Source organism: Chlamydotis macqueenii, chromosome 3 (genome assembly GCF_036417535.1).
Source record: "Chlamydotis macqueenii isolate bChlMac1 chromosome 3, bChlMac1.mat, whole genome shotgun sequence".
NCBI lineage: Eukaryota > Metazoa > Chordata > Aves > Otidiformes > Otididae > Chlamydotis > Chlamydotis macqueenii.
The window spans coordinates 104,897,805-104,911,280 of record NC_141558.1 but is presented as its reverse complement, the minus strand read 5'-3'; the positions used below and the strand labels follow the sequence as shown (position 1 = coordinate 104,911,280).

At 40.2% G+C, this 13,476-nt stretch overlaps 1 protein-coding gene across 1 annotated transcript in view; it reads right to left on the bottom strand.

Moving 5' to 3' along the window:
- The window catches only part of UTRN (utrophin), a 356,589-nt gene that overhangs the window by 280,606 nt on the left and 62,507 nt on the right, over nt 1-13,476 (bottom strand). Inside the window, exons 18-22 of the mRNA XM_086743718.1 lie at nt 12,022-12,109; nt 9,282-9,517; nt 8,831-9,011; nt 4,110-4,255; nt 1,524-1,736 (exon numbers count right to left, since the gene is read on the bottom strand). Of these exons, the coding sequence (XP_086599844.1) occupies nt 1,524-1,736; nt 4,110-4,255; nt 8,831-9,011; nt 9,282-9,517; nt 12,022-12,109 (864 nt within the window). The remainder of the gene's footprint in view (nt 1-1,523; nt 1,737-4,109; nt 4,256-8,830; nt 9,012-9,281; nt 9,518-12,021; nt 12,110-13,476) is intronic.

Here is a 13,476-nt window from a genome sequence, read left to right as displayed (position 1 = left end):
ACATCATGCAAGTCAATTACCTGGCCTTACTAATATAAACTTCAGTTTAAACACACATCTGTTGAGTATTGAGTAGTCATTAAAGATCCTGTCTGGCTTAAAATACAAATAAAACCACCAAAACATACTGAGTTTGAAGTCTGAATCCACTATCAAATAAAGTAACAATTTTCTTCTTCAGAGGGAGGAGATAGCATAATTAAAATAAACTTGGGAAAAAGTGGTGGTGTGCATGCATGGCACCAGTGTCCTGAAGAGGGTGCACGTAGCAAGTTGCTTACGTTATAGAAAAGAATGTTAAGAATTCCATGCATTAAAATGTATTTAACATATGTGAAAATACAGGTTTCTGTTAGCTAATGCACATGTGCATTCATCCTGAAAGACAGAGAATCTCTAAAAGTACCTTCTTGCTTTTCGAAGTTTAAAAATATAACATGAATACAAAAATAATATAAGACTTAAAGACTAGTTAAACACTACTCTAAGAAAAAATAATGGCACTATATCTGGGCTTTTATACTGCTCTGAGCAGCTTCTGTTTTTAAGTTGACACTGAAAAAATGGTTAGTGCCTATTTAAATTCTGGGTCACAATAATATTGCCATGGGTTAAATCATTATATATTTAGTTGTGGTGGGTTTTTTTTCTACCCAGAGGATTATAAATAGTTTACAGAAGGGATTTAAAGTAAATACAAAGAAATCCATCTAACCAGTAAACGCTGAGTCAACCTCGTCTAAGTTACTTAAGCACTTATCTCTCTCCTCTTTATCAATGGGTTAAACATCTAAATATCCTTTAAATACCCTTGCTTTTCATTCCTTCATTTTTAAAGCACTGGGATTTTCTGTCATACAGGATTTGACATGTGTGTTTATATATATATGTGTGTGTGTGTGTGTGTGTATATATATATATACATATAAAAGATAAAATATAAGAGTGCTGATTAATCTTAATTCTTTAACTCTTCCTTCCTGACACTTCAGAGGTCATCTGTTGGAACTGAAAAACTCACTATACCTAAACATTTTCTTTACTTTTTTTTTTTTTAATGGGCTGTATTAATTCTTTATTATTGTTGACAGAAATCCCACTTGAAGGAGCAGGTTTTCTGTAGCAGGTACGGAATTCCAATTTTAGATGTCAAACTAGCAAGGCATTGAGCATCTGACACCAACCGCAAGAGATGGCACTCTGCCCCTGGTGGGATCAAGCCTTCAACAGCACAGCTGACACAGACTTGACTTTACTGTAACCTTTGCTTCTGGTATTGAAAGAGGAGGAATGTTAATTTTAAGTGAAAAGCAACTCTATTAGAAGATAAAATAATATCCTGGGTGTGTTAAAAGTCCTCTGCTACCCTGCTACAAATACACTATATACGCTTCCAGCCTCTGCCAGTGGCTCATCAACATTTCACTTCCCTATCAGTATCATCTGGACTCCTGCAGGAACACAGTGAAAGAAAGGGCTCTAAAACAACTGAGTTATGCAACAAAAATATTCTTTCATTTTACCTCAAATACTCTCAACTTGGATTTAACTTCCTCGAGTAGTTTAACATCCTTGCAAAACTTGAGCTTTAACTTGTCCCAGTGCTCCTCCACCTGCTTGAACTCTTGTGCGTAGACCTTTTTAATATCCGAAGAAGCACGTCTCTCCAAAGCCTTTGTTTCTTCAGCAAGTTTATCTATCCCGGGCTTCTGGGCTTCTAGTGTCCCACAAGCAGTCTGCAACAACAATAACAACAAAAAATTATGTCTGTTCCCAGTATTAGCCATACAACAGGTACACACTTACGTACAAGTGCAAGCATGTCAAAGGTTTTGTTTTGCAGAGCACGGATTCAGTGAATAGCGATATTCCAGTTACTGCAGTTGTTGCAGCAGAGATGTCCAAACAACCTTTTAAGGAGCAAAACCTCCAGCTGCTCTACTGGTGCAGTAGCAGATAGGACAGAGTGGACTGTAAAGCTTTCCCAGGTAGTTAAACACACCTAGGCACTTACACCTCTCCTGTGCTGTGCCCTACTGACACCTAAATTAGCAAAGAAATGGCTACACTTTAGCTACATTGCTAAACTGCAATGTAGACATACCAGGACCTCAGTTTTTTCATTCCCTCTACAGTTTGTTTTTTTTCTTTAAAGCCCACACAAACAGGCTGAGTGTATCCTTCTGAGTTTTGTAAAGTAAAATTATTATAACATCTAGCTGCAAGGAAAGCTCTGGATACTTGAGTTTTGAAAGCTACTCTTCCAGCTGGAATACAGGGAGGATACCTTCTGAATATATTCACTGTGGCATTGCTGATTTGAAGACTCATTTGAGCTGAAATAGCCCATCTCCTAAAATTAAGGAAAAATAACAGCTGAAGGTATAAGCCAAGACACGAAAAAACACGGCCACTTCAATAAACTGGTCATTTTGGTTATCCTGCTTAAAATTTGTTTAAAAGAGAAATTTGGAATGAACACTTGAAGCTATTACTAATTTTATTAATTTAACTTTGCTAATACATACATTTAACGTGTACACATGGGATGTGTGCACATATATTTCACTGTACTTTACTGAGAAAGAATCTTTTTGATACGTTTATGTTCTCAATTTTACTTTGTATTTACAGGAAAGAAACAGGATAAAGTGTACTATTTCCTCTAAAAAGACAGGTAGCGAGGTAGCAATGAGACTGGGAAGAGGGATGTATGTTTCTGCAAACAAGAATTTTCTGTGCAGTGGGCACAGACGGAGTCAATCCCTGGCTTGGGTCTGAAGCACTTATCTGAAGCACTGATAAGTGCCTGGCAGTGCAGAAGGAGCTGGACAATCCCAGGTCCACAAGCAGTTCATCATCTCCAGTTTGTTCCCACCTCCTGTCACACTGTTTAAAGCTCCCACACTGGCATAGCATATCCTTTCAGGTTCATTAGTCTCTGAAGAAAAGGCGAAAGAGGGATTCAGGTAGAAGTAGAAGATAAGCCTCCAAAGACTAAATGCCATTGCAATCCAGCCAGCCTACGGACCAGAAAATCTGACAACTTTAAACAATATAGAAGCAATGTTAGAAGAGAAAATCAAAGAACTCAGGACTTTTTTTTTTTTTTAAATCTGCTCGTTCAAAAAAAAAAAACAAAACCAAAGCAGTAACACCCCTGTTTACTGGGCTTTTAAAAATACCTATTTGATCACTCTCTACTGAATAGGGAAGGATATAGACATACACAGCCTCTCCCTACCCAGCTCAAGAGCTCCTGCAGAGTCACCTGCAGCTCTCTTATACCACCACACAGGGAAAAATACACCTTTCTGAATTAAGCATGATTCCACAAAATAGTGGGGGACAGTGGAGGTGGCAGGGAATATTTGTCTACTGTTTTTTAAAGCAGAAAAAGAAAAGAAAAAGTACCAGAGATGCACAATTCTCTCCCCTCACCCCAGCTCTGCCCCAGTAACTGATAATTATGGCTGGGACCTGGCCTCCCCAGGACAGCAAGGCCGGGCACGGGCACAGCTGCCAGGCAGCTGCGGTACAGCTCGGGCAGGGAGAGCTGAAAGGCAGCTCCCAAGGGAGGGAAAGGCAGGTCCCGGCTCCTGGCTTTCCTCACAACCGCACTCAGCGGCAAAGGAGCAGACCTTGGATTGGGTCACCAACCTGATCCAACCAAGTTCCTAGGAGGGGAATGCTCTTGTAGCCCTGACATCCATTTGGGGGCTCCTCAACACAAGAGAGACACGGGCACGCTGGAGAGAGCCTGGGGAGGCCACCAAGGTCATCTGAGCAGCACTTCAGAGAAGATCCCTCAAGAGCCTGGCCAAGCAGTCTCAGCTCTCTCGGCCTCGTCTCCTGGCACAGGCAGCAAGAGAAGCTGTCAAGTCTCCAGGCTCAGAGATACCCAGCCCTCGCCCAGCCACGTCCCTCAGCAGCCTGCAGTGACCCAGCTTTCAGCAAGCAACCCCCAGAGCCTGCTTCCACACACCACTCCCTGGTCACCTTCCATCTGAGGAATGTCTTAGTTACCCTGCTGAAAACAAGGCAGGAGAAAGGAGGATGACGGTAGCTGAATAAGCAAACTCCTGGCTTCAGTGCCAAGGTAAGGTTACCTTTGCCTGCTGCAGGGCCTTCTCAACCTTACTGGGTTCACTCAGTCCGCTGGCAATGGACTGCTGCTGGCACTCCAGCTCGCTCAGCACGTTCTTCAGCCGCTGCAGGGAGTCCACGTAGTCCTGGCTCGGCTGGCTTTCTGCCTCTGGTATCATTAAAAACAGTAACGGAACAAAATACAAGGTAAGGAAATAGACAAAAGACCCGAATTATAAGAGACACAAACATAATCAAAGGTATCAGAATCGTTCAGAAACAAGAAATGATGTATGAGATACTGGTACATTGAATCCTCCTAAGACCTTCCAAGAGCTAAAAACCTCTTCTGCTGACAGCAATGTTTATACCTTTAAAAATATATATACTAAGTATTATATAGAATATAATAAGAAATATACAATGACAATCTTCCCCCCCCCCAAAATAAAAAAAATATATTAAAAACTCAATCCCATTTTTAGAATTTTCTTATACACCTAAGTACCTAAATCTCTTGGCGTGAGCAGGGCGGTGGAATCACTAGAACTCGAACTTTTGCATGCCTAGATCCCCACAATTCAGCATTTTTCTTTTTAAAAAGTTTTATACTTTATCTACTATTCATACACAAACACACACAGATATCTACTACATAAAGAATATAAAGTATAGCATCTATAATAGCCATATTACATGTAAAGTTAAATATACACACACTATGTAGAGTAACTATATATTATAGTATTTATATATATATACACACACGTACATAAAATATGTATTAGTGTAGTGGTAGGGTTTGTGGTTTTTTTTCATTTTTAAATATATATCTATATATATATACACATACAAATATATGAAAACAGCAGCTTTCAGCCTGTTGCCAGAACAGAGACACTACCTGGGGAGACTGAAAAGATAATTAAAGTTTGGATGGAGTATCTGCTTGCAATCTTTGACTGCATCTCAGCCAGCCCTCTGTGGAACCGCAGGCAGGAGGCAGCACCTCACTCTGGCATTTCAGAATGAAAACGTCAGATGTAGAAAACTGCAGCAAACAGGATTTTGGCTGTAGGACCCATACTGTGGCATGCACATTCGCTGGCCTTTGATTCCTAAGCAATTTCCTTATTGCCACAAGTGAAAACTAATCTAAGCCTTGTTCTGACTCACCAGGTAGCTTTTCAACAGCTTACTGTCAGAACTGTCATACCATTTATAACTAAGGAATGAGTCAACATTTCTAGAGAGAATCTAGAGTTATCTAGTTTCCTCTTCTGAAAAAGCCAGGATCAGCTTAAAGGTGAAAGAAAAAGAATTCAGTAAAAATCAAATAAGTGCACTGTCACTAAACTACAGCAAAACCTGAAGGAGAAGAAAATAGCTAAAATGGCCTCCCATTGACACAAAAACTAAATCACAATTCCCATTAAAAATGCCCATAGAGATGAGACTGAGTAGCCTTCACTGAGGGAACTTTTCAGAGGCTCATAGAAGAGCTATGAGAGGAGTTGGACTTCTGTCAGTCAAAGCCTGCCAAGTTCACAAATGCTCAAGTGCCACCACCAGCTGTTTCTCCCAGTTACATGGCTCTGGATATTCTTTTACCTTATAGCAATTTGAACTATGTTCTAAACAAACAACTGGGATGGTTTAACCCAAATTACCACACAGTTTCTCGCTTACCCTCCCCAGGTGGATGGGAGAGAGAATTGGGAAGGAAGGAAAACTCATGGGTTGAGATGAAGACAATTTACTAAACTAACAAGGGAAAACTACAATAATAACAGAATATAAGGATATTAAAATATACAAAGTGAACAATATATGTTTTCTCACACCCGATGTCCCAATGACTGATAAAGCCCGTCCCGAGTAGCGATCACACAAACGAAACCGAGTGGCAAGCAAAGGAGCAAAAGGGAGGCAGGAAGGTAGAGGGAACGATGGATGTCAGGAAGGCAGATACCCGCCCTCGCCAACCCCCACTTACATACTGAGCATGATGTTTATGGCATGGAATACTCTCTTTGGCCCGTTTGGGTCTGTTAATCTGTCTGTCTTTCTCCCAGCTTCCTGTGTCTGCAAATTAGTAACACTTGGAAAGCAGGATGGTGTCCTTGATCTCAATCGTAACAACTCATATCATCAGAGTGTCTTTATCAACATTCTTCATACACAAAATCCAAAACACACCAGCTACTGAGAGGAAAATTAACTCCACCCCTGCCAAAACCAAGACAACAACTGAAATCCTGAACTGACATTTCCCTCTGTTCTTCAGCAATACACAATCTGCAGACAAATTGTCATTCAAAAAACACACAAATACAAGTTTAACATACTACAATACATAAGGTGATTTTACTAAGTAATAACTGGTTCAAATATAGTAATAATGCCTCAAGTGATGTGTAGCATGAAAAATTAAGGAGTATTTTTGTCATAGAACAATAGAATCATAGAATCACAGAATAGTTTGGGTTGGAAGGGACCTTTAAAGGTCATCTAGTCCAACCCCCCTGCAAGGAGCAGGGGCATCTCCAACCAGATCAGGTTGCTCAGAGCCCTGTCCAACCTGGCCTTGAATGTTTCCAGGGATGGGGCATCCACCACCTCTCTCGGCAACCTGTGCCAGTGTTCCACTACCCTCAGTGTAAAAAAATTTCTTCCTTATGTTTAATCTAAATCTACCTCCCTCTATTTTAAAACCATTACCCCTTGTTGTATCGCAACAGGCTCTAAAGAGTTTCTCCCCGTCTTTCTTGTAGGCCCCCCCTTTAGCTATTGGAAGGCCGCTATAATGTCTCCCCAGAGCCTTCTCTTCTCCAGGCTGAACAGCCCCAACTTCCTCAGCCTGTCTTCATAGGAGAGGTGCTCCAGCCCTCTGATCATCTTCATAGCCCTCCTCTGGACTTGCTCCAACTGGTCCATGTCCTTCTTATGTTGGGGGCTTCAGAGTTGGATGCAGTACTCGAGGTGGGGTCTCAGCAGGGCAGAGTAGAGGGGAAGAATCACCTCCCTCGACCTGCTGGGCACACTCCTCTTGATGCAGCCCAGGATGTGGTTGGCTTTCTGGCCTGCAAGTGCACATTGTCAGCTCATGTTGAGCTTCTTGTTCACTAGCATACTCAAGCCCTTCTCCTCAGGGCTGCTCTCGATCCATTCCCCGCCCAGCCTGTATTTGTGCTTGGGATTGCCATGACCCAGGTGCAGGATCTTGCACTTGGCCTGGTTGAACTTCCTCAGGTTCTCACAGGCCCACCTCTCCAGCCTGTCAAGGTCCCTCTGGATGGCATCCCTCCCCTCCTGCATGACCACACCACACAGCTTGGTGTCATCGGTGAACTTGTTGAGGGTGCACTGTATCCCACTGTCCATGTCGCTAACACAGATGTTGAACAGGGCTGGTCCCAACATGGACCCCTGAGGAACACTACTCATCACTGGTCTCCATTTGGACATCAAGCCATTGGATGGACCACAACTCTGAGTGCAGTCATACAGCCAACTCCTTATCCACCAAGTAGTCCATCTGTCAAATTCATGTCTCTCCAGTTTAGAGACAAGGATGTCATGCAGGACAATGTCAAATGCTTTGCATATGTCCAGGTAGATGACTTGTGCAAAGCATTTGACATATCATGTAATAACTACTAAAATACACAATGCCAATAAAATAATTCAAAAGTACGTGAACTCAGAATGCATATGTCCAGGTAGATGACTTGTGCAAAGCATTTGACATATCATGTAATAACTACTAAAATACACAATGCCAATAAAATAATTCAAAAGTACGTGAACTCAGAACAGTCAAAACAATCTTCCTCACAGTTTACAATAAATGTAATTTAAGCATGGCAGACACATACGTTATCCATAAAGTTTTCTGTACGGATATAATTGAAGCATGTAGGCCTGGTGCAACACATTATATAGATGGCCTAACAATTTATTAATTGAGCCTATTTTTATTACACACAGAATGAAGTGTTAATGCTTTTCCATTTGGGGTCATTAGCAAAATGTTTCCTTGAGTTCCTCAGATATAAAATGAAAACTAAGGAAAAAATCTGTGCTCTTGCTATTCAGCTGCAAAATATTAACAGAGCTACATATTTTGTGCACTACATTTAAAATCCTTTAGAAGCCAGCATGACTGGTTTGAATGCTCATAATGGAATTTTTAACGCAACAAAAACCCAAGTAGAGAGTGCCTGAAAAGTAAGCCAGATTCCAAATCACTTCAAAGATGAAATTTCCAAAAGGAATTATGTATGACTAATGTGCTCAAAGCAGCTACGAAAAAGAATAAATTTCACATGCATACTTCAATTTTACAAGGTTCTCCTAATCTTCCGTTTTTCATTTCTAGTATTATTATTTATTTCTGTACATATTAGAGACACGCAGCTTTTCAAACTCTATTATTCACCTTAAATATGTTTTGCTAATTCCTTAAACGTAGCTCCAGGAATGTTGCATCCTTGCATAACCACTTTTAACACCATGGAATGGTATATTTTGTAGTATGCACAAAGGAGGTCATATGAATATTCTTTCAGGTGAACAAAAAGATTTTTGTCATCCTGACCCAAAGCCTTCCAGAATCAGTAGGAAAACTCTACCAGAATTCAGTGAGTTTTCAATCAGCTCAAAAAACTAAAAAAGTCACAACACAAGTATCAGGAAGGCTTATGTTTAAAAAAAAAAAACAAACAAATGTATATATTCTTACCTTTCTTCAGCTGCTGATGACGTTCCTCTAGTTTCTGATGAGTCAACTTGAAGCGATCAAGAAAACCATTCAAGCTCTCCTGAATGAAGTTTGGAGGCATGGGCTGAGTGGTGAGTGCCTTGCAGGTGGCTTTCAGGTGTTCCAACCGTGGACTCAGGCTTACAAGATGAGTTAACTCCCGCTGTGAAAAATCAGAAACAAAACCAAATCTCACACTTGCCTTGCTAACACACAGATTTTAGTAAGCTTATGCAGTAGAGCTCCTCCACATTACTAGGGCAACGACATTAAAGTACTCCTGTGACACAGGTACCAAAATCTTCCAGTTAAACTGGGTGCCCTGGATACCTCAGAAATTTTAAGTTACCTTACTGACTAAGCTAAGCTCCTCTGGGCTATTCTGTGCTCCTAACAGCTTCCAACCAAAATTAACAAGTTTTGCCAGACTTACCTGACATAAGTCTTTCAGGACTGCTGAGGGCTGGGATGCTGAAGCAGCATCATTTTTAAGCCAGCCATCCTTCTCAATTACAACCTTCTCAAGCTCATTCATTTCCTTAAAATAAGCATTTATATCTTCCTGATACTTTATCTTTCTGGTCGCTTCTTCCAGATGTTGAACAACATCTTTCCACCCCGACAATATTTTCTCCATCACAGCTTTTATATCCACTGTAGAAAGTCCTTCTAAAAAGATTATATAAGTTATTGTTATATTAACTGCAACACATTTTAATTAACAGGCATTCAACCTTTCCTCTCTTCACATAAAGGCGGTGCACGTTTGCAGTAACATGCAAAATGCTTTGATTCCAAGTCCACCATCCATAAAACTGTACTTACTGCTAACAGTATTTCAACTTTTTATTTCCAAATTAATAGTAAAATGAAGAGTGAGATATTCCACTTCCATTCTTTCCCTTTGACAACTTTTGAATTTATAAGAATGACTCTTGACCATCATGACTCTCTTCACCATCATGATTTGTGTCTAAATGTTGATATGTAGCTTTAAGTCAAATAAGCTGTATTTAAGCAAGCTTTCAGTGATTTTTTTTTTTTTCATGATTCTAGACTCCACAGAAAAAAAAAGGGAAGCAGCAAGTAGGAAGGCAGTATTAAATTCTTTGGAAAGATAGAGGGAAATCTTGTGGGCCTGGGAGAGAGAGGGAGCATGCAGACATGGTTAATAACTAGATAATACAACTAGTTACAAAAGCAACCCAGCAAAACATGAGGTTATTTCCCACTCACACTGACTACATGAAGCACTTGCTAAATCATCTTTTTGACAAATCTATGCATTACTTGAAGAGGCACCAGCAGAATCGAACAGACCTCCCCCCCATTCCTCCTGTTCTTTTATTTCCTCAAGTGCCAGAAGTAACTGATGATTTTGCTATATATGAAGAAGCTTCAGTGCATTGTGTATTCAAAATGCATTCTTGCCATTACAAGATTCTGATGCAGATTCTCTTTCATGCCTTTATATAAGGCATATTTGGGGCATTTCAACTGAACAGTTCTGTAACTTAGATCGGAGTATAAGGAGGGGTTCACTCGGAGGGGTTTTTTGCTGCATTGCTTTAGCATCAGTGAAGCCCAGTACCCTGGTCAGGGCAGCCAGACAGCTTCTACAAGGGCACTTGGAGTCTCCGCTCCATAGATCCTCCCTGTGTTTCACACACTGGCCATACACCTGGCACACCTGCAACACAGAAGCACAGCAGCTGCAACCAGCCCCACAAGAGGAGAGTGCACGCAACGATCTGTCACTGCCATTACGGCATGGCCTGTGCACGCCCCAAGACAGACATGGATGTATACACATGCATGCCAGTGCTGTGCGCTATTCCACACAGGCGTAGCTGGGTCTAGTTTTGGAGAAAAGGGCTGTCATTCTGAGCTGGACAAAACATACTAGCAGCCAGGGGCTGTAGATTGCTTATTTTCTACAGATCTCAACCTTCAAGATGTCAAACAGTAAGAAAGCAAATTCTGTATCTTATTTTTTGCTGATACAAAGCAGGTTTTGGACTATGCATTTCTCATTAATGATCAACAGATACTGCTTTCACAGCCATGACCCATCAGAGCTGGAAAGGTTTATAAAAGAGAGAGAGGGAGGGAGGGAGGATTTATGTCCAGGTTTGAAGACAAGGAACCGCTACAAATTTCTATAATCCAGACTTCAGGTCAATCAGTGGCTTCCAGCCATCAGCTTCAGGGTAATGGCACCCACTGTAAAAAGCTCCAGCTGTGGTAGGCCAGGAGGGGAGGATTCAAAATGCTTAGCAAATTGTGGCAGCCAGGCAAAAGGACTGGCTGGAAAAAAAATGTGACAATTGGAAAATTCAATGGAAATCAACATTTTCCAAAAGAAATGCTGGTCAGTATGCTGGAGAGTGATAACATCCTGTCACCTGTCTGAATGCTACCAGTCACAGCAACTTCACCAGAAGCCAAGTGCATAGCAGATCTCAAAGAGTGTCTCTGGATGATACGAACAGCTCTTTTATGGAGCAACTCATGTTTCACTGATGGAGTTTTGACATGTTATGAAACAAGGTTTTGGCAATGCTTAAAGATCCAACTTTCACTGATGTTAATTATAAGTTTCCAGGGATAAGTGTTTTAATTGATAATCAATCATTTTCTCAAGAATGTAGGCTTTTCTCTTGCTTTTGAGCTATAAAATGTGAGTGTATCATCAAAACATACTGTTTTTACAAAAATAGAGAAAACTATGAATAAAGAGATATACACACAGCCTAAATTTGGTTTCAAAATTTCCACTTGTTTAAGACAGTTATATTTTAAAATTTTATACTTAAAATCTCCACACAGTTTAAAATTAAATCAATTTTTAAATTCTTCCCCCCAAACGCATGTTACTGCCATTTTAAGAAATTATTTTTATTTCTATAAAAATAACCCTTAAAATGTTTCAAATGAACACACACAGTAAACAAAGAATATTAATATTGCTTTTCTATAAGCTTTAATAAAAACAAAACACATATCAATAATTAGTAATGGTAACAATGACTGGTGTCTCTGAAGCAAAGAAAATGGAGGGAGAGGGAAGGAATATATTGCTATGCTTAACTGGAGATAGCGTATTTCAGTATTATTTCCCAGCAACTCATCTGAATAAATCACAAAACAGAAAAAACCTTCAAGTTGCTTACCCTTTCCCATTTGCTCCAAAAGAATATGTCCACTTCGTTTCAGTTCATCTAACTTCTGGCCTTTTTCAACTTTTTCTTTTTCAATCACCTACAAAGTGAACCCCAAGAGAACACAGTTTCAGAGAGGGTAATTTTTCTTGACTCCCGCCTCTGTGTCCTAACATGTATTTTCCCACTACTAGTCAAAACATATTCCAGTTTTCTTGGATACAGCACCTTCTAAGATGCATGTTAGTTCTGTTTGTTCGGAGAACAAATGCAAAAAGAGTTAGCTCACACAAGTACCGGGGAAACAAGAGACTAGTACAACAACATCAGGAATAAAATATTGTTAAAAGGGCTGATTATCCTGCTATGTGATCCTGTTCTGTGAAATTAGATATTGGGACACTAGCTAAAACAAGTCACTTGTGATCAAAAATTGTAATTATTTAATGTGAACCAGTGGAGAAAAGACCTTTTTTAAATAGCCCCTTCATCTCTACACTCTCTATTGAGATTTCCAGTAGAAGGGAACAACAACCTGTTCCCTAGAAGTCCAAATAGCAAGATCTATAGCACGGTAGTATTCCACTCATAAGATCTAGTGCTTCACTCTCCCTCATAAAGAAATGGTGAGGGAAATCCTATGTGACTACCAAGATTTTTAGAGGAACCAGTTCCTTCCTCAAGTTACACGTATTGGTGAATGTACCAATGTCAGCCAATAGGTAGAATACATCCACAGAGGAAAGATTAGTTCCTTGGCCACAAGACCACAACTTCAGTGTCCTCTGTGATCACAACAAACTATCTCCAAATTAAAATGTTTTCAAAACTGATGTCCAAGGTCATGATTTTGGTTTAGACTTGCTACAGTGAATTTGGAAGAAGCATGCATTTATTTGAACAGTTGGGAAGAACAAACACTGTCCTATCCCCTTAGAGCCCAATCATTTAAAAACAGTGCTGTCCATGGGAACCTGGTGTTCATCTTGGAGCCTATTTTATAAAGGGCTACAAACATGCCTAAATTCTATAAATAAATTATTGGGAGGGTTGTTTGGGTTTTATTTCCAACAGTACTGACATTCCAAACATTCCTACTGGCACCATTTTGCACTACAGCACTTAAAAATATCTATAAGTAGACTCCTTCTAAGTATTGTCTTTGATTCCGAAAGCAGGTTCACAGGTCCTGCTAATGCTCCAGTAAGCCTTCATTAACAAAGTACGCTCATGGACCAAAAAAAGCAAGAACACATTCCTGAAACCGAAGGAACAGAAGACAAAATGGCTATTTCATGGCTTACACCAGATCCTGTAAAATCATGTATTCTGTCTTGCAGGTCAGTAATATTGTACATGAGTTGTAACTATCAGGTTTTCTCTAAAAATTAATAGAGCAAACAACATGCCTGAACATTACAACAATGAACCACTTAGGACCCTGAGAGGTATGATGTGTGCAGAATG